We start from the raw sequence: 26272 nt of genomic DNA, 5'->3' as shown, positions 1-26272 counted from the left end.
GGCTATGGTTGGAAATGCCCATGGCCTTCTCCAACTATGACAATCCCTGGCTCACATGAGGATTCTGGCTTATTGGGACACAAGTGGTGTTAGGAGCCTATGTCTCCCAAACTTCTGTTTCCCATCTAACAGACTTTGAAAAATTTTCTCCATTGTGTGTCAGCTGAAGACTAGCCTATAAATTAGGGAAGTCCTCACTGAAACCAAATATACTTTAAGGAATGAATATAACACTATCTAGAAAAAATGTATCTGAGGTCATTCTTTGGTGAAAACAGCCTGGAGAGTCATCAGGCTTCACATGAAAGACAGCAGAACAGGGTACTCTAAATCCAGCTACCTGGGCACATCAAGAGATGACAGAGAACACAGAGAAGCAATGAAAGGCAAAGCTCTGTTCTCTTTCTGTTTACCTGTGAGGAAGACATAAATTTGTAAAAATCTCCTTTCTTCCTCCTCTACATGTGTGGATAACAGTTTGCACCCACCCATAACAACCCAGAAAAGATTAACTTGTAATAGGTACTTTTGTATCATTGTTACAAAATACCCAAGCAAAAACAACAACAACAACAAAAGAAAAATATAAAGGAAGGCAGGGCGGGTTATTGTTCCTCCAGCTCTTGATTCCAAAGGGTCCAGTCTGTGCCTTTTAAGGGTCCACATGATTGGGAAGGACCTCATGGAGTCTAGAGCAAGTGAAAGAGGACTGTCCACCTCACCACCAACTAGGAAGAAGAAAGCAAGACAGAAGAAAGTGATCAGGGATAATATAACCCCAAGAGCCTGCCCCCATCACTTCATTCATCCCTACCTCCCCAAATAGCACCACCTTCTGGGGATCAGCTTTGCAATCATGAGTCCAAGCAGAACGTCTTGTGTTCAGACCTCAACACAGCAGAACCTGTGAAATCAACCTTTCCTAGACAAGTAGAGAAGATCTAGTTTCAGCCAAAGAGATTGCAACGAAGAGAAAGAAACTGAGGAAACCTGCTGTGGATATTGCTCTATATAAATAAAGCACTGATTGGCTAGTGACCAGGCAGGAAGTATAGGTGGGACAAGGAGAGAGGAGAATTGAGGAAGGAGGAAGGAAAGGGAGACCGGCTGGAGCCACTGCCAAGACAAGGAAGATGTAAAGTACCAGTAAGCCACAAGCCACGTGGCAAAGTAAAGATTAATAGAAATGGGCTGAATATAAGAGTGGGAGCTAGACAATGATAGGCCTGAGCTAATGGCCAAGCAGTTTAAATAATGTAAGAGTCTGTGTGTTTATTTTATAAGTGGGGTCCGGGACTGGCGGGACTTGGCGGTGGGAGCTGGAGAAAAATTCTCCAGCTACAGAAACCTGAGAAGAGGTGGCATTTTGGTTGGGTTTTAAAGCTCTGTAGACAGGAAGGAAATTCTGACTGATGGCAATATGAGAATAAACCTTTAAAAAGGAGGAAACAGGATGCTCTTTCATTGCATAGAAGAGAGGATTGAGAGACATGTTCGGAAGGATACCGTCAAGGCTTGCAGGGTGGATCCACAAGTAGAGTCACTTACTGCTAAGCCTGATGACCTCAGTTTAATCCCTGAGACCCACATTGTAGATGTTGTCCTCTGACCTGCTCATAGCATGCATGAATACAAAAACACACATGCATACAATAAATAAAGCAAACAGTGATGCTATCAGACTGAGAGGGCCCTTAAATGTCATATGTAAAATGTCGATGCTTGTTTTCTAGTCAAAGGCAAGAGGGAAAGGAGATGGAAGAATGATGTTTCAGAATAGACTTCCTGAACGGGAGCTATGCATGGTTACTGACAAACTAAACTCAGATGTGTGGCCGCCCTAGGAGAGGTCCCTAACAAGTACCCCTTTCTCATCTAGGCTGCAGAAGTGTTGCTGAAACATGGAGCCAACGTTAATGTTCAAGATGCAGTCTTCTTCACTCCACTGCACATCTCAGCCTACTATGGGCATGAGCAGGTAGGTCTGTACTGAGAACTACAAAGGCTGGTGGGCTGCCACAGGGTTGGCTTCAATGAAAGGATGTTTAAGGTGTTCTCCAAGCATCATCATAACTCAGTGATAGATAGAGACCTTGTCTCATATGCTCAGAGTCCTGGCTTTGAACCCCAGTATCACATGGATAATTTGTACGATATTCTCATCAGCTCCATGCGTAGGAGCTTGTAGATCACACAGACATTACAATGCTTTGGCAATCATTGTTCCTGTCTTAGCACAGGAAGCAGACACTAGGGTATGCATTGTGGTTTGCAGAAATGGGAATCAGGCAACCTGAATTTAGAAAAACAAATGTTTTCCAGTTTTATAGCTGTCTGTAGTCTATATAGTACCTCTGATATTCATTTCTTAATGGGAAAATATTTATGATATGGACTTTCCAGGGATGCCTTTACACAGAAATGGGAGACGCACAGTGCATACCACTGTTGAGATGCTAATAGAGTAGGCACGAAACATAGCACAAAGGCCCTGCCAGCAGTTCTCTGAAGCAGGTGTCTTTCAGAAATGTAGTTCCTCTTTTCTGCTCTCAGGGGATGTTGGAGACTGAAACATCTCGCCTGAAATCAGTGTCTGCTCTGGCTCTGAGCCTGTGACTTGCCTTCAAAAAACTCGAGTTTGTGATCAGGTTCAAAATCTTCAGGAGATTGCCTCAGGTTTACTGTCAGGCCTGATGGTTCTCCAGGGTCTGTCTGTGTGAGAGGGAAGGAAATGAGAGCCAGCTATGGACAAGAAAAAGGGAGTGAGAGGTCTGTCACGTGAGGAAGGGCGGAGAATGCCAGAACTTCCCAGCAGCCTTGCAAATAAGATCCTGCGGCTGTCAGGGGCACAGACCTTCAGAAGTATTTCATAATTTGGGTGTCATTTGCCCCCGGTTGCCAACACGACATCCAAAGCCCAGCAGAGCAGGTAGCATTCGAGTCAGACGGCTCAGAAAAGAAGAGCTGGAGTGTTCACCCAGGCTGGCTAGCGTCCCGCCCTGTGCCTTCTCTATCAGGCCACAAGCCCCTTCTCTGTGAGCCAATACAGAAAACCACCAAACCCAGGCAATTTAACTAAACAGTAAAGTCAGAATTCAAAACAATGTGTTCTAACTCCAAAGTCTATTGATTTCCCACCTCTGCATAGTGAAAGACAAACACTTCCTGTGCTGATTTCAAACACTACCCCTTAGCTATTTTGAAAAAAAAAAAACTGAAAAGAACCAAATAAACTCAGAAATACAAAAGTAAGTAGAAACCAAACAAAACTGCTCTTCATCTGTGTAGTCTTGATCTTCCTGTGAACTCTTCCACAGCAACCTGCTGGGGATGCTGTGAATGTGCTGCTCTGATTGGTTGATAAATAAAATGCTGCTTGGCCAGTAGCCAGGCAGGAAGTATAGGCAGGACAAGCAGAGAAAAGAATTCTGGGAGGAGGAAGGCTGAGTCAGGAGACACTACCAACAGCAGCCATGAGAAGCAAGATGTACGATACGGTAAGCCAAGAGCCACAAGGCAAGGTGTAGATTTAAAGAAATGAATTCATTTAAGATATAAGATCTAGCTAGTAAGAAGCCTGCCACAGCCATACAGTTTATAAGTAATATAAGTCTCTGTGTGTTTACTTGGGTCTGAGTGGCTGCAGGACTGGCAGGTGAGAGAAGTTTGTCCTGACCATGGGCCAGGCAGGACCAGGAAAACTTCAGCTACAGCAATCCCATTCCAGTGCTCCCTGAGAGGTCCATCTGTGCCTTTGTGTCCCTGCTAGCTGGCATATGCTTTCACCCTCTTGAACCTCTGAAGTATGAAACTTGGCAGTCCATCGACATGCTACTCAGAGTATACCCAGGTGCTTGGGGAGCTAGGCACTGTCCATAGCATGTGCGCATGCTCCAAAAGTTGGATGATAGGAAAACCCCACATGTTCTGGAACTAGGCAGGAGCAGGATGTGTAGTGTGCATGCTGTTTGCAGAGTCATCAACTTTGCTGATTAACCTCATCACCCAGCAGAGAGATAAAGAGCCTCTATATATGTTAGTGAAGAGCTAAATTTGTTTACTTTTCCTGAAAATATAGTCACAGCCATACAAATTATGCTAAAATGTGAATGGCCCTTTTATGATAAGGGACTCACTTTCTGAGTGAAGGCAGCATACCAGTAATTTATGGAAACTGTTGTCATTTGCTGAAATACGCTGATGCAGAGAGTGGCAAATTCAGCCTATGAGTGTGCTGGTACACCCTGCTTCTTGTCTTTTGTTTATTCACTTAATTGTAAGTGGAGGAACAGGTGCTCCTAGCGAGAGCAGTATTTCCTGCATATGTAATAATAGCACTTAATAGACAATTGACTTCTGGGAGAGCTTAAGCTGTCTGTTATGAAGTCACAGAAATGGCAGGCGTAGGAAGATTTGCTTAGCTGGCAAGGTTCTGATGGCCAAAGTGAATGTAGATCTGCTCATTAGCCAACGGAAGAGTAAAATGCATACAGTTCTCGGGTGTGTTGCCGTTTCTGTGAATGGATGTTTAGGGCTAAGCATTGTTCTGCATACCTTACGAGCACTAACTTAATCCTCACAGCAGCATGAAGAGATAGAGCATTACTGCTCCCATTTTAACAGTGAAGAAACTGAGGTCTCAAACGATTAGCTCATTGGATCACAGTGACATCTAATATGTATGAGCTGGGCCTCCAAGTCCATGCTTTTGCTGGTACACTTCATGGAAAGGTCTTTCCCCATCTGCCACCAGATAATGCTTAGTTGAGAACTTCTATCAAATGTCTATTGCACTATTTTGCTATATGTTAGCCACTGTGCTTGGCACATTAAATATATCATCTCCTCTGGTCCTCACCACAACCTGTAACTTAAGTCTGACCATGATTTCCACTTTATGTCAGAGGCACTTGGCATGAAATTAGTCAGTGTGTGTGTGTGTGTGTGTGTGTGTGTGTGTGTGTGTGTGTGTGTCAGGGTGGTCATTGATAAGACACTTGCCTAGAAAGTGTGAGGTCCTGGGTTCCAACCCTAACACTGAAAACATCAGACAGTGGTAACTTAACTACTCATCTGAGGGCCCAGAGCCTATGTAGGTCAGACTGTGATTCCAGCTACCAACCCTGTCCCCTGGATCTTCCAGTCTGTGTGTGACACTATGCTGGTTAGTTCTAAGTGTCAACTTGGCACACTCTCGAATCACCTAAGACAAGCACATCAATGAGGGATTGTCTATTAAAAGTTGGCCTGTGGCCCTGTCCATGGAAGATTGTCTTAATTGTTAATTGAAATGTGAAATTGCCACTGTGGGTGGCACCATTCCCTAGGGAGGAGCCCCAGAATGAAATTGCTTTACCATTGGACTCCTTTTCAGTGATAAAATAAATTCTTTATTGTTTTTAACTAGTTGCTATAGGATTTTTTGTTATTTTGGGGTAAAAGTTAAACCAAGAGATAGTGTAGGTGTTTTAGACAGTAGAAGTTGTGCATTGTGTTTTTTGGGATTTGGGGCTTAACGTAGCACAACCTAGGGAAGCACCCACTCTGCAGCTGAGGAAGACCTTGAACTCTTGATCCTCCTGCCTCTGCCTTCCAATGCCTCAGTCCCTAAGATTACAGGCATGTGCCCCAAGAACACACGATTGTTTTTCCAAACGAATTTCAAATGATGGGCTCTTTCAGGTAACCAGTGTTCTTTTGAAGTTTGGTGCTGATGTCAATGTAAGCGGTGAAGTTGGAGACAGGCCTCTGCACCTGGCCTCTGCCAAAGGGTTCTTCAACATTGTGAAACTCCTGATAGAAGAGGGGAGCAGAGCAGATGGTAAGGTGGTGTCTGCCGCCTCCACGTCGCATGGGTGTGTCTTTCCCTTGCTGTCTGCCACCTTCACGTCACGCTGGTGTGTCTTTCCCTTGCTCTCCTAGGAACAAACTTGGAGTTGACTACTCCTGCAGATGTGGGCTAACAAATGTGTGCCACAAGTCATAATTTATTTTAAAAGTTTATTTGTTAAATTCCAATGAGAGTATTTCTTTATTCCCCTCAGTTCAGTTTTTCAAACACCCAGTTCCCTGGTGTTAGGAAGCAACATTCTAGATAGATTGGTCCTATCAGTTGTTATTCACTGATCTTTTCCTTCAGTTGAGGTATAATTAACATATAGAAAATTCAGTAAATTTGGAGTCATGAACTCCAAAGGTAACTGATCTTCCAGACTTTCCTGCTCCAAATCACTTTATCTCTACTTAAACACCACAACAATTTTGTCCTATTCTATGTTTGTGTTTTTAAATTTTCTCTGTGTGTGTATCTGTGTGTGGCATATGTACATAGTATATACCTGTGTGTGTGTTCAGGTCCTCACAGGCACTTGTAGAGACTGGGAAAACATTTGATATCCTGTTCTATTACTTTGATGTTGTCCCTTGATATAAGGTTTCTCTGTGAACCAAGAGCACACAGCTAAGAGCCAGAATATACCACCAATCCTCCTGTTTCTGCTTCCACTGGCAGTAGGGTCACAGGCACTCCTGAGTAACACACAGCTTCTCACGTGGATACTGGGATTTGAACTCAGGTCCTCCTGCTTGCTCAGCAAGTGCCTTTTTCCTCTCTTTTTTCTTTTTTGGTTTTTTGAGACAGGATTTTTCTGCATAGTTTTCGTGCCTGTCCCGGATCTCACTCTGTAGGCCAGGCTGGCCTCAAACTCACAGAGATCCGCCTGGCTCTGCCTCCTGAGTGCTGGGACTAAAGGCATGCACCACCACCGCCTGGCTCAGCAAGTGCTTTTACTCAGTGAGCCTGAGTATCTCCCTGCTCCACACTTTGCTCACTAGGGTAATCCTGACATTTACCCATATTCCTGCCACACACAGAGTCTTACCTTTTAAACTGTAGAAGACTCCAAATATGCTACCGCTTGCATATCCAATTTCCTCCTGATTGTAATTTAATATTTCTGACATCTTGCTATTATATAAGTCCTTTGGTTAGTAGATGCATTTATCTCTTGGATGCATATATAGGTGTAGAATTGCTGAACCCAAGGGTATGAATATTTTTAACTGTTAAGGGATTTCTGGACAGTCTCCCAAGGCATTTGTACTGTTGTCCAATCCTGTGCCAATGTATTCCATTTCCTTCTGACAGCCTGCCCAACAAGTGATGCTCTATTGTTATACTGTGACTTGATAGGCATAAAGTCTTAGGATTATCAGTATCGTAGGTCTTTTTGTAATTCTTAAAATTATTATATAAATGTTGGAAAGTTGATTGAAACTAGCATTAAGGAGGAAGGACTCCCTCCTAGACTTTTATTTTTGACACAGATTCACCCAGAGCTACATCTGGCCATAAAATTCTCTCAGGCATATCCAGCCTCCTCTGCCTGCCCCCCTAGAGACCTAATTAAATGCCCATCAGTGAAAGCTGCTGGCCTTTGCAGCAGGAAAGATGCATAGCTCCAAAAGGACATGGTTGTCAGGCCTATAGAGCTGCTAGCTCCTTGGGTCCAAAATTCAAATTGGTAATCACTTACTGAAGCTACTACTGATGCTTTCATCCAGTAGTAAGGAAGTCCAGTGACTCACAGACACCTGCAACAGCGATAAGGGAGTCCAGTGTCTCACAGACACCTGGACAAGAGTGCTGTGGATATCGCTCTGTATAAATAAAATGCTGATTGGCCAGTAGCCAGGCAGGAAGTATAGGTGGGACAAGGAGAGAGGACAATTCTGGGAAGTGGAAGGCTGAGGCAGAGAGATGCTGCCAGCCGCTGCCATGAGAAGATGTTAAGATACCAGTAGGCCACAAGCCACATGGCAACTTATAGATTAATAGAAATGGATTAATTTAAGATATAAGAACAGCTGGCAAGAAGCCTGCCACAGCCATACAGTTTGTAAGCAATATAAGTTTCTGTGTGTTTACTTGGTTGGGTCTGAGCAGCTGCAGGACTGGCGGGTGAGAGAGATTTGTCCTGACCATGGGCCAGGCAGGACCAGGAAACCTCTAGCTACACAAGAGCCTGCAACAGCTTGCAGATCATGTCAGAATCAGCTACTTTAGTTTGTAGAAATTGAGGAACACCTTTTGCATTGTTTTCTATGGCCACTATGCAACAACCCTGGCATCTACATGATGGTCATCACAAACAGCATGACCTGTCAGGAAAAAAGCAAGTTGTGGACCTCATTTATGCAGTCTTGGGCAGTCATTCATTCTCTCAGCACAGACAAGGCAGAGGTGCACCTGTGGGGAGCTCTGCAACATCATTACATTTTGAAACTGCTTTGCTTTTCTGTGGGATCAGGAAGTGCATCACTCTTCACTCTTACTATCCATGCCAGCCTCAGCTTTTTGTTCTCCTGCACAACTCCAAAGCCTGACAGTGTCAAATGAGAGCCATTTATGATCAGCATGTCTCCAGGATCAAAGGACTCTTCTGCAAAGGCATTGAAATCTGTGCCGCCTCACACTCCCTCATATACCTCAGCTGCACAGTATAATTTCTAGAGTTTTCTTTCTGACACACACAAGTACCACATTCTTCCTACCCAATCACCTAAAATAAAAAAACAGCATGACTCAGACGCTTAAGTATTCTTATTTCCTTCTAGTACACTTGATATTAAGCCCTCCTCGTACCCTAGTGCTTACAGAAAACACAGCACACTCTGCCCCATGTGAGGGATAGCATAAGACTCACCATCAGGGAACTCACCCTTTCAAAAATGTAGCTGACCCTGAAGATGATTTACTTAAACTCTAGACTTGTCTTGCAGTAAATGGACATATGAGAAAGACTAAATGAATGGCCCCAAAAGAAGAACAATTTGCAGTCTAGTATTACAATATGTTTCCATGGAAATGGAATGGCATAAATGAGAATATATTCAAGTTACAATATTGCCCCAAATGTAATTCAGAAGGCAGGATTGTCAGTTCACTGTATTTAAGTGGCTGGCCTATTCAGCCAGATGTTTTCAAGTCTCTGGATTGCTTTAGTGTGTCTTTTGGGGTAAGGATAAAGAAAAATAAATTCTCATGGAATGATGTTGAAAATACTGAGATAGTCCTTAAAATGTATCTTTTCAACAAAGATGAAAATGAAAACTTTTATTTTACATTCATTAATATTTTCTAACTCACTGTTAAACACTTAAGCTCTTTAATATAAGGTCCTCCTTTGATATGCCACAGGCTACTGCAGAACTCTATAAAAATCTGTCAGGCTGGAGGCTGGAGAGATGGCTCAGTTGCTAAGAGCATGTACTGATCATTCAGAGGACTTGAGTTCAACTGCCAGCAGCCACATCACATGACTCCAACCACCTGTTTTCTGGATTTAAGGGATCTTCTGGTACTCTCATCTCTTTGAACACCTGCACTTGTATGTGAACACACACACACACACACACACACACACACACACACACACACACACAGAGAGAGAGAGAGAGAGAGATACATACATACTTGCAAAGAAACACACCCACAAATATACATGCACATACACACAACACACAATACACAGAAACATACACTAAATCCATATACACACAAATATATATGTACACATATGACACACACACACACAAATAAAAGTAAAAATAAATCTAATCAAGTAAGATCATGGTTAGCAAGACCGCTTTATTTTTTAAATATATCTCATTGAAATTATATAGATCTGTTACTGAAAGTTTATTGAAGACACATGTGGAATTTATTTTAAACACTGGCTAGTCTTAGCAGTATTACTGACTTAGTCTGGGAGTTTTTGTTTTATTTTTAAGGTCAGTAATCATGAATAAGGAAGAAGTAGGTTCCATATAACCTACCATCCAACAATCTTTCAAAAACCACTGGCTGACGAGCACTCATTCTTTTATGAAATGAAGGAGAGCATGAAATATTTTCCTGATAATGAATTACATATATTCCTTTGTTTGGAAGTCTCCTTTATTTAAATATTGTGATTAGAGATTTTTCTTGCTTTGCTAGGGATTGAGCCTCAGGGCTTTGTACATACTGTATAAGCTGCCCACCACTGAGCAATAACCCTAGGCATCACATTATTTTTGAGACAGGGTCTCATTAAATTACCATGCTGACTTTGAACTCACTCTACAGCCCAGGCTTATCTTGAAGTTATATCACTAATGTCTCAGCTCTGTCTGGGATCAGAGACCTACCTGCACTATCAGGCCTGGCTTTAGAAAAATACAAAGCTACTCCAAACAGAATTGATGCTTATCATCATGTCTCATTGTTCCTAAGATAACACACTAATTTGTAGATTTTAGTCTCTAAATCAGTCTAAGATAAAAACAAGTATCTCACAATGACTGCAATAAAGCTATGTGATCCCTGTGTCTGATGCCACACCCCTCAGTGTGTAGTAGAAGGAGAAATGTCTGCAGCACAGAGGCGTGTCCACTAGGTAGGGACCTTGAAGTTCCCTTGGTTCTGCTGGAGAAGAGTCACACTGAGAGGGGTGAGTCAGCCAGGTGACCCTTCACAAGCTTACGTAAGACTATGCTCCACTGTTCTTTATTTAGTAGGGATTTGGGAACCTTCAGGGGAGGCTCCTGATACCCTGTGCATTGAATTTACCAGAACAGACCCATGCCATTGAATTTACCTGGATTCTCACAGAACATGAAAAAAAAAATCAAATGGTTATAGACAAGCAGATAATCAAAAGAGCCAGGGTGTTCTGAGGGAAGGGTGTTTTCCTGAGGGAAGGGTGTTCTCAGAAAAGGGTGTTCTCAGGGAAGGGTATTCTGAGGGAAGGGTGTTCTCCTGAAGTAAAGGTGTTCTCCTGAGGGAAGGGTGTTCTCCTGAAGGAAGGGTGTTCTCCTGAGGGAAGGGTGTTCTCCTGAGGGAAGGGTGTTCTCCTGAGGGAAGGGTGTTCTCCTGAGGGAAGGGTGTTCTCCTGAGGGGAGGGTTTCTCCTGAGGTAAAGATGTTCTCCTGAGGGAAAGGTGTTCTCCTGAGGGAAGGGTGTTCTCCTAAGGCACTCCTCCTCACAGGCTTTGCAAGACTCAGCTAAAGTTTCTCCATTTGCTTAAGACCTTGCAGGGCAATAAAGGAAAGAGGCTGTCAACAACTGTAGCAGCTAGAAGGCAAATCTGTATTCAAAATCCTCCTTCCTTAAGTGCTACATACGATGTGCCAACAGTCTGAACAAGCTATGCACACTTTTGAGGCCTCACTTTCCCTTGAGATTCTTCATTTAAAAACGTGTCCTTATATTTCTTCTGCTTGTACAGTGTCATCAAATAATACATGAATTTGGACAGGAAAATCACAAAAAAAAAAACACAAAAATGTGTCTAGAGCAGCTGATCAACTATTTTATTCTTCAGATACTGAGTTAAAGTCAGACCTAGAATTGAGCAGTTTCATGTTTAGTTATTATTAAGCCTGTCTTGCAACGAGATTTTATGTTATTTGAAGATATATATTATGTGTTCATAGTTCATTTGTTTTAATAAAAATTATAAGAGAAATTAGGAAATAGGTGGAATGATCTTCCACAAAAAGTATAACACTAAATGCCTTACAAACGTAAGTTTCATTGATGTTTTCTGTTTGGCACCAACAATGGTTCTGTTATAGTCATGATGTTTGAGGAGACAGGAGTACTTTAACACTGCTCCAGAGATGGACCTATAGTGGCCATTTAAGGGATGAGACACTGCAGTTGGGTTTTCCCAATCATCCAATTAGCAAATTAGTGTTGATTTCAGCACGAAAGGAATATATTAAAGGTTATATACCTTGTAGCAGGTAGCTGCTCTAGCTATGACCTTGAAGCACTGCCCCTAGTGAGGCAGCAGGTAACTGCTACACTTGCCTACAACCTTGAAGTACATGCCCCCAGGGCATGGCCGCTCTAGAACCCTTAAGACCTGGAATGCACCTATGGGGTCCTCTCTTTGTTCCCTTGTGGTTTTCATGCTTGGACTGACCAGGTAGATCTTGGAAGAAGATCAGCATGGGACATAGCTCTGCTTTCCTGGACCCTATGATAAATACCCATGCTGTAATGAGTTATCCCCTAATAAATTCCTTTGCTCATTAAATAGACTCAGTGGATTTCTTGCATTATCACCTGGTTAGTTTTCACTGTAAACTACATACAACCTAGAGACACCTAGAAAGAAAGAACATCAGTTGAAGAATTGCTTTTATCAGGCTGGCCTCTGGCCATGACTGGGAAAGATTGTCTTGATTGATGATGGATGCAGGAGGACACAGCCCACCATAGGCAGCACCAGCCCTGAGACATTGGTCCTGGGGATGTCAAAGAAAGCTATCTAAGCATGAGCCAGAATCAAGCCAGTAAGAACCATCCTCGCATAGTTTCTATTTAATTTCCTACTTGAGTTCCTGTCCTAAGTTTCCTCAGTAGTAGATTTTGACTTGGAAGTATAAGATAAACTCTTTCCTCCCTAAGCTGCATTTCGTCATTGTGTTTTCTGAAAGGAAACTAGAGCAAATATCAAATAGCACCCAGTGTCTACTCCAGAGCAAAGAAAAAAGTCAGGCCCAGAGCTCTCACAGCAAAGAAGCATCTCCAATGTCACACCCCAAAAGGGTCCCATGGGACACATGCAGACATTGGGCCTCTAGAAACAACCAGTCAGGACCCTGATCCTGTGATTGTAATTGCTACCAATAGAAACTGGGTGACATTATTGTCACTAATGACCATATTGCCAGGATAGACTAGGCCTACACGCCTGTGTCAAAGTCAGAGTCTGATGTGGTGAGTTGATTTGAAGATGCCATACACAGGTATCTGAGCTGGAGAAGTGTGGAGAGTGAAAGACCATTGTTGAGAATTATCTCAAGGCAGCACAGGTAACCTTACTGTGCTTAGCACTGTATTGTTCAAGGAGAAAACAGAGATCTGCCTTTGAGCATCCTCATCTAAATGCTTCTTCCTTTGTGTAGTGTTGTGATTCCCAGCTGGGGAGTACAGCACCTCCCATCCAGTGCCCCAATGGAATCTTTAACTTAAAGATTTTAAGTTACATGGACTGGGGGGGGGGGGGATGAACCACATCTTCTGTGAGGAGACCAGAGAAAAACGTATAAGAGTTAATTTTTTCTTTCAACCATGTGGGGCCTGGAGATAGAACTCAGGTCCACAGGCTTAGCTGCAGATGCCTTTATACAATGAGTTATCTCAACAGTCCAGAACTTTCAAAGTTGAAATCCTTCACAGGAAAATGGGGGTCAATTGGAAGGGATACTGACGGGTGCTGTGGGATGTATGGCAAATGTGTTGCTAATTAATCAATAAAACACTGATTGGCCGTTGGCTAGGCAGGAAGTATAGGCGGGGCAAGGAGGAGAATAAAGCTGGGAAGTAGAAGGCTGAGTCAGAGAGACACTGCCAGCCGCCATGATGAGAAACAGCTTGTGAAGATGCCGGTAAGCCACGAGCCATGTGGCAAGGTATAGATTAAAGGAAATGGATTAATTTAAGCTATAAGAACAGTTAGCAAGAAGCCTGCCATGGCCATACAGTTTGAAAGCAACATAAGTCTCTATGTTTACTTGGTCGGGTCTGAGAGGCTGTGGGACTGGCAGGTGAAAGAGATTTGCCCTGACTGTGGGCCAGGCAGGAAAACTCCAGCTACAGACGGGAATGAGGCCACAGGTACTTTGGATGTTTATAGGTTTCTCAAGTGCAAGACAAATTTGATTCGTTGTGTTCCATAGAATTTATGAGTGCTAGAGGAAAGCCTATCTGATGTGGCAATAGGCAATAGAATAGAATTATAACGTTTTTAATTGGTTGCACTTAATTTCCTCTATTATAAACAGTAATTGGCAATTTCCAATAGTATCTTAGGCACTTAGGCAAAGCACATGGCACTGTGGATATAAAGGATGAGAAAGAATGAATTTCAGATGACGTATCTGTGCTTTCTCACCAACGGCAGTGAATGCTCAGGACAACGAGAACCATGTCCCCCTGCACTTCTGTTCTCGCTTTGGACACCACAGCATCGTGAACTACTTGCTCCAAAGTGACTTGGAGGTTCAGCCTCACATTGTTAACATCTATGGTGACACTCCTTTGCACCTGTGAGTATGACCTAGCATTTCTCATGTCCAACTCATGTCCTCTTACTTGTCAAAAAAATCAAAATATTTTCTTCCCATCCAGGGCATGCTATAATGGAAATTTTGAAGTTGCAAAGGAAATCATTCATGTAACAGGAACTGAAAGTCTGACTAAGGAAAACATCTTCAGTGAGACAGCCTTTCACAGGTAAAGAATATCTCTGTGTGCTAGCCACTGAGCTTGGCTGACACCATGCAGCCCCCAAAGTCAAGTACACAAAGCCATAACACATTGTGGCAGATGTTGCTATTAGCAAGTGAGTGCAGAGGCAGGCAAAGGACAAGAAGCCTGGCTGGCTGCAGGAAGGAAAGGTGGAGGCAGACACTGTTATCAGTATAGCAGATGGGGCTAGAGCCAGATGCTGCATTTCCAGCTGGAGCCACAAAGACAGGGACTGATGTTGCCAAGGCAACAGGCCTATCAACATCTGTAAGCATATTGCTCCTCACTCTGTGAAAAGCTGCCAAAAGGGGCTGTACCCATAATCCTCCTCTGACAAGAATCTCATTACTAGGATTCATCAACATCAAATATGACACTTTCTCCCTCACTTTCTAAACCTTATGTGCAAATGTGTCTACCCAGGATATCCATCTGTCAGCTGCTAAAAGCCTAGTCAAGATGGTATTGGGATACCTAGGATGTAGCTCTTTTCTTGCCAGTGTGCTTAGGAAAGCGTCCTGCAGGGTCAGCTGGGATTGGGAAAGATGCACCCGAACTCGGCAAGGGAACAAAGCAAGGGGCTGCTGGTAACTCAGACCACAGCACCTTCTGGGCCATGCAGGAGGAGGGTGGGTGCTTCACATTAGGAGCCCTAGAGGGTTGTCATTTCACTATAAATATAATGCTTTGAATTTAATAAACCTTGACTAGAAAGATCATTTACTTAAACATTATGTATTTCTCAGCTAATTTGCAACCTCTAAAAACGGTATTCCAGACTTATTTGTTGTCCCCATATTGTTTGGTTTGTGTTGGTAAATAATAGAAAGGAAAAAATTCGTTAATCCTAAAATAACATTAGCCTTGTGCTTCTATGTCAGGCACCAACCCTTCAAATACAGCATAAAACCAAAGATTTGCTTATTCATAACCAAACCAGTTGCCAAGAAAAATTACCACTTAAGGAGGAAGCAGTGATTATACTCCAGGTTATTGTGTCCATTATCTCATTTAATTTTTATAAATCCTTTTAAAGTTGAAGAAAATCTAAGTATCTATCAGTTGCTCTTTTTATTTCTATGGCCAAATAAATAAATGGAGCAGCTAAGTGAAGAAGGACCTATTTTGTCTCAGTTTGAGGTGGCACAGTCTGTCACTGTATGAAAGGCTTGATGGCTGGAGACTGAGGCGGCTGCTTGCCTTGCCTCTGAAGCTAGGGAGCAGAGGTGAGTGCTGCTACTCAGCTGGCCCCTCCTTTCCCCTTCTGTATTCAGTCTAGGACCCCAGCCCATGGGGTTGTGGTACCTATAGTCAGTAGAGGTCTCAATTAAATCTCTCTGTGAAAGTCCTCACAGACACATGCAAAGGTGTTCTTCATTAACATCCCAAGGGTTTATTAATATAATCAACTCAACAATATAAATTAACCATTATAGAATGTGTGTGAGTCCACACATATATGGATATATATATTTGAATATATATATATAATATATATTATGAATACATATATATGAATATATATATATGAATACACAGACATATTTTTTAACATGCCATGTCCTGTAACTAATTGCTTTGAAAGGACTAATAAAACAGCTCAGAAAATGAACTATGAAGTGTGTGGTGCTGCTGGCCCTATTTATGATGTAAATAGTTGAAAATGATATGATATATTGTACCAAGATAGTGATGATTTATTCACCCAGTCATTCAAGGAAGAATTACTATAAACCTGTTCTGTGTTGACTGGAATAGGAACATTACCATTACAGGATCCCTTCTCTCCTTAAGGGAGCCCCATTGTAAGATGTGAAGACAGTCAGAAGTTTGTCCACCACCAGGCACAATGGTATGTGTCCATCCTTCTGAAATGAAGGAGCCTAGGAGATAGTGAGCTCTGCCTTTTTTTCATGAGAAGGCATCACACAGGGGAAAATGCTTTAGGTGTACAATGCAGGGACAGCTTTGTTAAGAATGACTTCCTCAAGGCCATCCAGGAAGAGGAAGTAGTAAGACCCAGGAAATTGCTGAACTGAGTGCCTATCCCCTTCCTCTAGCCATGGTTATATGGTAGCTGTTCCCTGTGCTAGATGAGGAAACCTAGCTTCCCAGAGTTTGGGAGGATGGATAGAGTGATCACTTTCTGTAAAGAGAAAATACAGGAGAGGGGGTATTTCTGACACCTGCTAGTTAAAAGCTAAAGACAATTATCATTGATAAGTGTCGTGTAAAATCACTCCTGGATATGGGAACATTTCTAGAAGGGTTTAACTGGGGGAAGGGAAGACCCATCTTGAATGTGAGTGAAACCTTCCCAATCTAAATAAAGCACACAAAAGAAAGAAGGGATCTGAGCACCAGTCTGTGTCTCCCTCTGCTTTCTGACTGCAGCTCTGGCTGCTCTGCTGCTCCAGGCACTGCTGTTTGCCTTCTGCGTAACCAACTGACCCTCTTTAACTGTGAGCCAAAAGGAGCCCTCCCTCCCTTGTTACTCCTGCCACAGCAATATGGCAAGTATCATACACACAATGTGGTTACCTCACACAAACTCTTCCTCCATGTATCTCAGCTTCCACAATAAGCACTGGAAGTCAAAGTTCCATTTAAGTAGTTCAACAAATCTATTGCAAAATTCATCTATAAAAATCTTAGTTCTTGAGATTCTTCTGTTGAGAATTCTCGATTTAGATCTGTACCCCACTTTTTAATTGGATCACTTAGTTTGTTGATATCTAGTTTCTTGAGTTCTTTGTGTATTTTGGCAATCAGCCCTCTGTGAGATGTGGAGTTAGTGAAGATCTCTTTCCATTCTGTGGGATGCCACTTTGTCCTATTTATGGTATCCTTTGCCTTACAGAAGTTTTTAAGTTTCATGAGGTCCCATTTGTTAATAATTGATTTTACTGTCTGCATTATTGGTGTTCTGTTCAGGAAGTTGTTTCCTATGCCAATAGATTCAAGGCAATGATTCCCTGCTTTCTCTTCAGGTTCAGTGTATCTGGTTTGATGTTGAGGTCTTTGATGCACTTGGACTTGAGTTTTGTGTAGGGCAATAGATATGGATCTATATGCATTTTTCTACATGGCAACATCTAGTTATGTCAGCACCATTTGTTGAAGAAGTTTTCTTTCTTTCCATTGTATATTTCTGATTTCATCATCAAAAATCATGTGTCCTTAGGTGTGTAGATTTATGTCTGGGTCTTCAATTCAATTCTATTGATCAATGTGTCTGTTTTTATGCCAGTACCATGTGTGTGTGTGTGTTTTTTTTTTTACTACAGCTCTGTAGTACAGCTTGAAATCAGGGATGATGGTATCTCCAGAAGTTCTTTTTTATTGTATAGGATTGTTTTCAGATATCCTGGGTATTTTTGTTTTTCCATGTGAAGTTGAGTCCTAAAGAATTGTGTTGGAATTTTGGTGGGAGTTGAGTTGAATCTGTAGATTGCTTTTGATAGAATGGCCATTTTCACTATGTTAATCATACCAATCCATGATCTAGGAGACCTTTCCATTTTCTGATATCTTCTTCAATTTCCTTCTTCAAAGATTTGAAGTTTTTATCATGCATGTCTTTCACTTGCTTGGTTAAGGTTACCCATTTTCTATTTTTTGTGACTATTGTGAAGGATGATGTTTCCCTGATTTGTTTCTCAGCCCATTTGTCATTAGTATATAAGAGGGCTACTGATTTTTTTTTTAGTTGATCTTGTATTAACCACTTTGCTGAAGGTGTTTATCAGCTGTAGCAGTTTTGGTGGAATTTTTGGAGTTGCTTATGTATAATATCTTATCATCCACTAATAATGATACTTAACATTTCTTTCTTTCCTATTTGTATCCCCTTGATCTCCTTTAGTTGTCTTATTGTGCTATCTAGAACTTCAAGTACTATATTGAATAAATGTGGGGAGAGTAAACAGCTATAACTAGAGTTATCTCTAGTCTTGCCCAGGCCAGCAGCCACTCAGACTCAAATAAACACAAAGATGCTTATATTACTTATAAACTGTATGGCTGTGGCAGGCTTCTTGCTATCTGTTCTTACATCTTAAATTAACCCATTTCTATTAATCTACAAGTTGCCACATGGCTCGTGGCTTACCAATATCTTAATATCTGTTTCTTATGGCGGTGGCTGGCAGCATCTCTTGACTCAGCCTTCTTGTTCCCAGAATTCTCCTCTCTCTTTGTCCCATCTATATTTCCTGCCTGGCTACTGGCCAATCAGCACTTTATTTATTAACCAATAAGAGTAACACATTCACAGCATAGATAACATCCCATAGCAGACAGCCTTGTCTTGTTCCTGATTTTAGTGGAGTTGCTATGAGTTTCTCTCCATTTAATTTGATGTGAAATCAATATGACATTTTCTCAGAAAATTGGGAATCTATCTAACTTAAGACCCAACTGTACTACTCTTGGGCATATAACCAAAGGATACTCCATCAACTTGCTCAACTGTGTTCATAGGAACTTTATTTATAATAGCTAGAAAATGGAAACAACCTAAATGTCTCTCATCCAACGAATGGATAAAGTAAATGTGGTATAGTTGCACAATGGAGTATTACTCACCTGTTAAAACCATGACATCATGAAATTTTCAGGCAAATATATGGAACTAGAAAAAAAATCAGCCTGAGTGAGATAACCTAGACCCAAAAAGACAACCACAGTATGTTATTAGCTGTAGAGTAGAAGATAATCATACTATGGTCCACAGACCCAGAAAGTCTAAGTAACAAGAAGGGCTTAAAGGAGAATGCAATGATCTCCCTGGGAAGGGTAAAAATAGTAGATTTTGTAGGTAGACTGGGGGCAGGTGGGATTGGGAACAGGAGAGATCAAGTATCAAGGGAGAAATGACTGGAACTAGGGGGCATTTCAGGGGTGAGGTGAAAACCTAGTGCAAGGGAAACTCCACAGACTCTAGGAGCTTATCCCTAGCAAAGAATCCTAGTAATGGGTGACACAGAGCCTGAATGGGCCATCTTCTGCAACCAGGCAAGGACTCAAGTGGAGGGGTTAGGACAACAGCTCAGCCACAAAACCTTTGACCTATGGTTTGTCCTGCCTGCAGAGTGCTCTGGGACTGGAGCCTAGCAGAATAATCATCAAAGAGACCAGAGAGTCTTCATCCAGCATCCGATGAGAGCAGATGCAGAACCCCACAGCCAAACATTAGGCAGAGCTTGGGAAGTCCTACAGAGGAGGAGAAGGAAGGATCAGAGGAACCACAGGGGTCAGGGACACCAAAAGAACAGGATCCACAGAATAGACTGACCAGGCTCTTGGAGATCAGAAAGCTGGTAGGGGTTTGACCTAGGTTCTCTACATATGTTATGACTCTGTAGCTTGGTGTTCTTGTGAGATTCCTAACAGTGGGATCAGGGGCTCTTACTCTTTTGCCTGCTTGTGGAACACTTTTTCTCCTACTGGGTTGTCTCATCCAGCCTTGATGTGATTATACGTGCCTGGTATTATTGCAGCTTGTTATGGCATGTTTGGTTGATGTCCCTGGAAGGCCTGCTCTTTTCTGAGGGGAGATGGAGTCAGAAAGGATCTGGGGGAGAGGGAAGGTGGGAGTAAGAGACTTCAGGGAGGGGAGGAAGGAGAGAGAGGGGAAGCTGTGGTCAGGATGTAACATATGAGAGAAGAACAAAAAAAACCTTAATTCCTTTGGGTCCTTAAATATGTCAGTGTTCCCTCCAGCTAGAAAGAAATGATCATGAGGATGCACCAGTTTGTGTTATGACACCATAGCATGGATTCATTTGAATTTTTAACAGCATGGAGCAAGCTCCAGCTGATAAGCAGTGCTTACAAGGCCTCGGTTACATTTTCCTTCTTTTTTCCCCTCTCTCTTCCTAGCCTATCTCTCTGTTACTTTTCTACACACACCAGTATCTAAATTGGCCAGGATTAACCAAGTTTATATCATTTGTTATGGTTCCCATATTAGCATACAGCACCCTGTGTGACCTAAACAAGAGTGATGGATTATTTCACACTTTCAGATCTATAAGATCTGTGTACTGACTACTCTGACCTCCCATCCAGATGTTCTTTTGGGATTGAAGATGGTCAACTTCTCTCTACTTTTCTGTGCCCAACCTTCTGCTTGTGTAATCTTTGTCCCAAGTTCCATTTCCCATAAGGACACCAATCTTATTAGATTAGAATCCACTCTAAGGATCCCACTGAACTTCAACTACATCTTGGAAGACAGTATCTCTAAACACAGTCCACACTGAAATCCTGGGAATTAGGAGTTCCTCGGGGACATGACTCAACACATAAGTACCCTCTATCTTTCTCATTTTGTACTTCTGCAGTGCTTGTACCTATGGCAAGAACATTGACCTGGTCAAATTTCTTCTTGAGCAGAATGCTGTGAACATTAATCACCGAGGAAGGGATGGGCACACAGGTAAGACTGTACCGAGAACATCATGTATACACAGACCTGTCAGTTATCAAGAGCAGTGTTGATCCAAGGGGGAACAGCATATTGAGAATGGCCAAGCCCCAGAGGCCAAGGTATTATTATCAATTAGAACAATTTAGAATTAATGGTAAATGCCAATAACAAAAATCAGATTGAGTTTTGTTCAGTTCCACTGTTGGTGTAAAAATCTATGTACAATCTTTGCAACCTGTGTAGCTGGAATCATGAAAGGTTGATGACATCTCTGCCATTGGTTTGGTATTCAAGAAAAATACTGACTGGATTCTTGATTATTTTTTTTTCTTTTGTAAAGGCAATAATATTTGTTCTTGACCACTACTATAGTTTTAGGAATAAAACATAAAAACATATTGTGAATAAATATAGTCAATATAGAAGGTTGCCTAGACTAGGATACCTCTATTGCTGAACATATCACTTGGTTTCTCAATAATAAAAATAATTTCTCATCACATATCAAGTATGGCTTTATATTTCTAGAAATCCTGTTTGTAAGGATGACTCTTTTGACATCAAAGTACCTGTTCTTCTTTCTTCTTTTCCTTCTTTTGTTCTTTTCCATCACAGGATTGCACTCTGCTTGCTACCATGGCCACATTCGCCTGGTTCAGTTCCTACTGGATAATGGTGCTGATATGAATCTAGTTGCCTGTGATCCCAGCAGGTCTAGTGGTGAAAAGGATGAGCAGACATGTTTGATGTGGGCTTATGAAAAAGGTATGTTTTTAATCATTGCATCTCTGCAGTGACATATTGAACTGTGTGCATAGATTATGCCAATGCATCAATAATCCCTTTGCTTACATGACTTACCCTCCCACTTTCTCTGTGGAATGTGTGTAAAGCTCTGGGGACCTGGATCAAAGAGTCTAACAGACCATTATTAGAGAAGGCAACTTCTGGGCTGCAAATGAGCTGATGTATTCTCAGTATTGACAGTAAAAAGGGACTGGGCTGCTGCAGTTCTAGGCTCTAGATAAACAGGACTAAGATAGGTGACCATAGGAGAGTGGTCTTACAGCTGGTTTCTGTATCTTAGAGGAAATATTGATGTGGATCTAAATTTTCAGAATATATATGGGGGGTCGGGAACATTTTTTAGTTTAAATCCTACTAAGAACATCTGTGTTACAATAAAGCAAGGAAGAAAATACATAAAACACACAGCTTTCACCTTAAAAAGAATAAGAAGAGTTTATTCCAGAGCCAAACTGAGTTGCCGTGACCCAGAAACACAGATTTAGGTTATTCTAAATACCACATTCCAATGTGGTAATAGTCTCATCAAGTTTTTGTAGAAACAGGACAAAATAAAGACATAACAGCAACATTTTCCAAATGTATTGATGGGAACACTGGTTAGGCTGGTTACAACCATGCAAGGACTTCTCTGTTATAGGTCTCCAATGTGATGCAATGCCACTCCCAGCCTTTGGGGTGGTGGAAGCCAATGGGGCTGTTCACATTCATCCAAAGGGTTAACTTCATCATTAAAAGGATTTGAGATCACACACAGAGGTGGGTAGTAAATATGGGGTCTGTCCTGGAGTATGGTTGATAGACCCAATTTCTCAATTGGAGAAAACCTATTTCCCCTTTACTACTGTGTACCGACTGTAAATAGCTTCTTGGTTAGGGGTGTAACTCCGTGGCCACTTGCTCCTCTCAGTGCTGGGAACTTGTTGAGCTTGAACCTGTGCAGGTCTGGGAGTTGCCATAATCTCTGAGTTCATGTGTGTGTCTGTCCTGTTGTGTCTGGAAGACACTACTTCCTTGTAATTACTCATTGCCTCTGGATCTTACAATCTTTCTGTTCCCTCTTCTGTATCAATCCCTGGGGTCTGAGGGGAGAAGTTTGATGAAGACATTCCACGTAGGGCTGAGTGCTCAAGTCTCTCACTCTCGGCAGAATGTCCAGTTGTGGGTGTATGTTAATTTCAATCTTCTACATCAAGAAGCTTCTCTGGTGTGCATGGAAAGGCTATCTATGTTTATAGCCATATATCATTAGGAGTAATTTTTACCGTGTTCCTTTAGCAGAATGACAGTAGTAGGTATTCCTGTAGGCCCATGACCTATCTAGCATCAACTTCTTGGCCACGTAAGCAGTGTCAGGCATGGATTCCCTCTCATGGAATGTGTCTTAAATCCAATCAAAAAGTGATTGATCACTCCCATAACATTTGTAACATGATTAGGCCAATATATCTTGCAGACAGGTCACTGCTGTAGGTCACAGGGTTTTTAGGTTAGGTAATTGATGATTACCTCTCTCCTCCAGTAAAGTACCTTAAAGCTCCATGAATGCTAGTCAGAAATATGAAGCAGATTCTAGTTTGGCAAAGGCTTGATTTTTCCATGTTGGATGACATAAGTAAGTATTGTCTTCAGCCATAAGGCCTTACTACCATGTTATGCAAAATAACCAATAGCCTTGGCAATAAGATGTGATATTTGGGGGTTCCCATGGGACTCCTTTAGTCAACAACTCAATAAGAAGTAACAAGTTCCTGGCACTTGAGCTTTCAAGATGTCTTAAAATGTCTGTTTGGGTCATTGTCTCGCTATTATTTGCTGACTCAATTTAGATTGCTTTCATATATGTAGATGTTTTAGGAAGCTTCTACAGTAGTAGGTTTCCATCTGGTTTTCCTAATGGCCTTTAGTATTAGTTGTCCCTCCCCAGAGTCCCTCCTCCACCCTTCTCTCTCATCCCCCTCCCTATTTGATCCCCCTATCCTGGTTTCCTCTGTGCATTTTTAGGATGTTTAAAGTATATATAAAAATAGGTTTCTCATTTTTAATGTGAGAATCCTCAAACATCATGCTGACAAGCAAAATTACCAAGCTGTAGGCTTTCTCAGCCTGCCAAGTTGATCTAAAAGGTTTTGTGCCTGAAATAGGGTAAAGTCCATTAGCAAAAGGAGATATGAAGTTTGAAGGATGAAAACGGGTAACTATTGCAAGCTCAGAGACAGGAAGACAGGAAAATACACATGTCTGGAGATTGCTAGTGAAAATTATGCAGGATTACTTTTACATAGGTGAGTCAGTAAAAGAGAGATGAAGTAGTAAACACCAGTGATCCTGGCACAAGTCCCACCTACACAGCTCAGTGAGTTCTTACACCCATCCAGAACCCAAATGAAAAAATTTACCAGCACTCAAGTCCCAGAAACACTACTGACCTTCTCTTCCAATCCTTTTCGAAAGAGTGTGCCACAGCTTCTTTTTCTGATTTATGGACTGGAATGTTATGGTATGTGGTGGTATTGTGTTCCCCAAAATATTGTGCACCCTAATAAACTTATCTGGGGTCAGAGAACAGAACAGCCACTAGACATAGAGGTGAGAAAATGGTGGCACACACACCTTTGATCCTAGCCTTCTGGAGGCAGAAATCCATTCGGATCTCTGTGAGTTCAAAGCCACACTGGAAACAGCCAGGAATGGTGACACACACCTTTAATCCCAGGAAGTGATGTCAGAAAGCAGAAAGGTATATAAGGCATGAGGATGAGGAACTAGTAGCTTTTGGCCTGGTTAAGCTTTTAGGCTTTTGAGCAGCAGTTCAGCTGAGATCCATTTGGATGAGATCCATTTCCAGTCTGAGGAAACAGGATCAGCTGAAGAATTGGCAAGGTGAGGTGGCTGTGGTTTGTTCTGCTTCTCTGACCTTCCAGCATTCACCCCAATACCTGGCTCTGGGCTTGTTTTTATTAATAAGACCTTTTAAGATCTGTGCTACATCTGGCACCCAACGTTTGTGGTTCGAATTCACGAAAAAGCCACTTGCCTGTGGCCTTGTGGGCCCCAGCTCAGACCTGAGCTACACTCAGCTGGCTGTGTTGGCGCATGCCAGTAGGATTTGCTGAAGGAGGCAGAAGCAGGAGGATCCCGAGTTTGAGGCCGGCCTAGGAGGCTTCCTAAAAAGAAGCTTCGGCCAGGGCATAGCCACAAATGTTTGTGGTGGGACCATGGAGGCAGCAGCTGCTGCTCTGATTTGCTGGCTGCTTCTCATCCTGTTGGTGACTGCAGTGATGCTGCTACCTGGGGCAAAGGGTTTACTGCTGCTTGTTCAGAGAAAAATTGCCAGGACCATCATGTTACAAGAAAGCATCGGCAAAGGTCAGTTTGGAAAAATTTGGCAAGACAAATGGTGGGGAGAAATTGCTGTGACGATATTCTCTTCTAGGGAAGAATGTTCATGGTTCCGAGAGACAGACATTTATCAGACTGTGATTGCTCCAAACCACAGAGGGGCACAAAAAAAAAAAAAAAAAAATGTCTGCAGGGAACCATAACAATGCCTAACAACAACATTGAAATCTTTAAAAGATGATGGGACTCCACAAAGGTGATTCCACATGGACCATGATAAAGCCATTAAGCTGATTAACACCACCAAAAGATCGACTTTGGACTACAAACTGTTCAGGACAATTTTGAGATGGCTAGCTGAGATGATCCAGCCTGACAGACTACTTGAACAAGGACTTGAAACAAGCCCTGCACTTTCTCATTATGCAGCGACTGGACAAATGATACAGAACTTGACAATTAACCCAAAAATTTTCTTTTCAGGATTCCCTAAAGATCTCTTCACCCCCCAGAAAGCAGGAAGTAATTTAAGAAAATGACGCCCACATTCCCAAGAGGTGGGGTGGGTGTTTTTTGGCCGTTTAATGAGTTATGGATATTGTTATTTGTTTACTATGGTTGGTTACAGGTTATTGTTAATGGTTAGGAAAAAAGCTGAACAAGGAGACTAGATTTAGAGTTTTTGTTTAAAGAAAAAGAAAAAGAACAAAGAAAATATAGATATGAGTTAGATCATTGAATCTACTCTGAGAAAAAAGAAAAAGAAATAATAGGATAAATGGGTAGATCATTGAATCTATTCTAAAAAGAAAAAAGGGAAGATATAAAAGTGACAAAAGGTAGATTATTGAATCTATTATGAAAATAAAAAAGAGAGAATATAGATATGATAAGATAAAAAGGTCATTTTTTAATCTACTTTTAAAAAGGAACTACTTGTTTTAAACAGGATAAGTAATGAATTTTTTTGTCTGAGTTTATCAAATGTAACTGGACTGAACATTGTTAATATATTAACAGAGTTTTTTGTCTGAATCTGTCAAATGTTAATGGACTAGACATCGTTAATGTAATTCTTGACTGTATACATTGTATATACTTATTGGATATAATTTTTCTTGTATTAGTTAGAAGCTTTTTTTAAATTTTAGGCAAAAAGGGGAAATGTGGTGATACTGTGTTCCCCAAAATATTGTGCACCCTAATAAACTTATCTGGGGTCTGAGAACAGAACAGCCACTAGATATAGAGGCCAGAAAATGGTGGCACTCACACCTTTAATCCTATCACTTGGGAGGCAGAGATCCATGGATCTCTGTGAGTTTAAAGCCACACTGGAAACAGCCAGGCATGGTGACTCACACCTTCAATCCCAGGAAGTGATG

The 26272-nt window shown here is 41.8% G+C and overlaps 1 protein-coding gene across 1 annotated transcript in view; it reads left to right on the top strand.

Moving 5' to 3' along the window:
- Nucleotides 1–26272, top strand: part of Tnni3k (TNNI3 interacting kinase) — a 265004-nt gene that overhangs the window by 61321 nt on the left and 177411 nt on the right. Inside the window, exons 6-11 of the mRNA XM_059266495.1 lie at nucleotides 1880–1978; nucleotides 5683–5821; nucleotides 13959–14103; nucleotides 14186–14290; nucleotides 20653–20747; nucleotides 21354–21503. Of these exons, the coding sequence (XP_059122478.1) occupies nucleotides 1880–1978; nucleotides 5683–5821; nucleotides 13959–14103; nucleotides 14186–14290; nucleotides 20653–20747; nucleotides 21354–21503 (733 nt within the window). The remainder of the gene's footprint in view (nucleotides 1–1879; nucleotides 1979–5682; nucleotides 5822–13958; nucleotides 14104–14185; nucleotides 14291–20652; nucleotides 20748–21353; nucleotides 21504–26272) is intronic.

Source organism: Peromyscus eremicus, chromosome 6, assembly GCF_949786415.1.
Source record: "Peromyscus eremicus chromosome 6, PerEre_H2_v1, whole genome shotgun sequence".
Lineage (NCBI taxonomy): Eukaryota > Metazoa > Chordata > Mammalia > Rodentia > Cricetidae > Peromyscus > Peromyscus eremicus.
The sequence above is the reverse complement of the archived record's forward strand: the minus strand, read 5'-3'. Positions and strand labels throughout refer to the sequence as shown.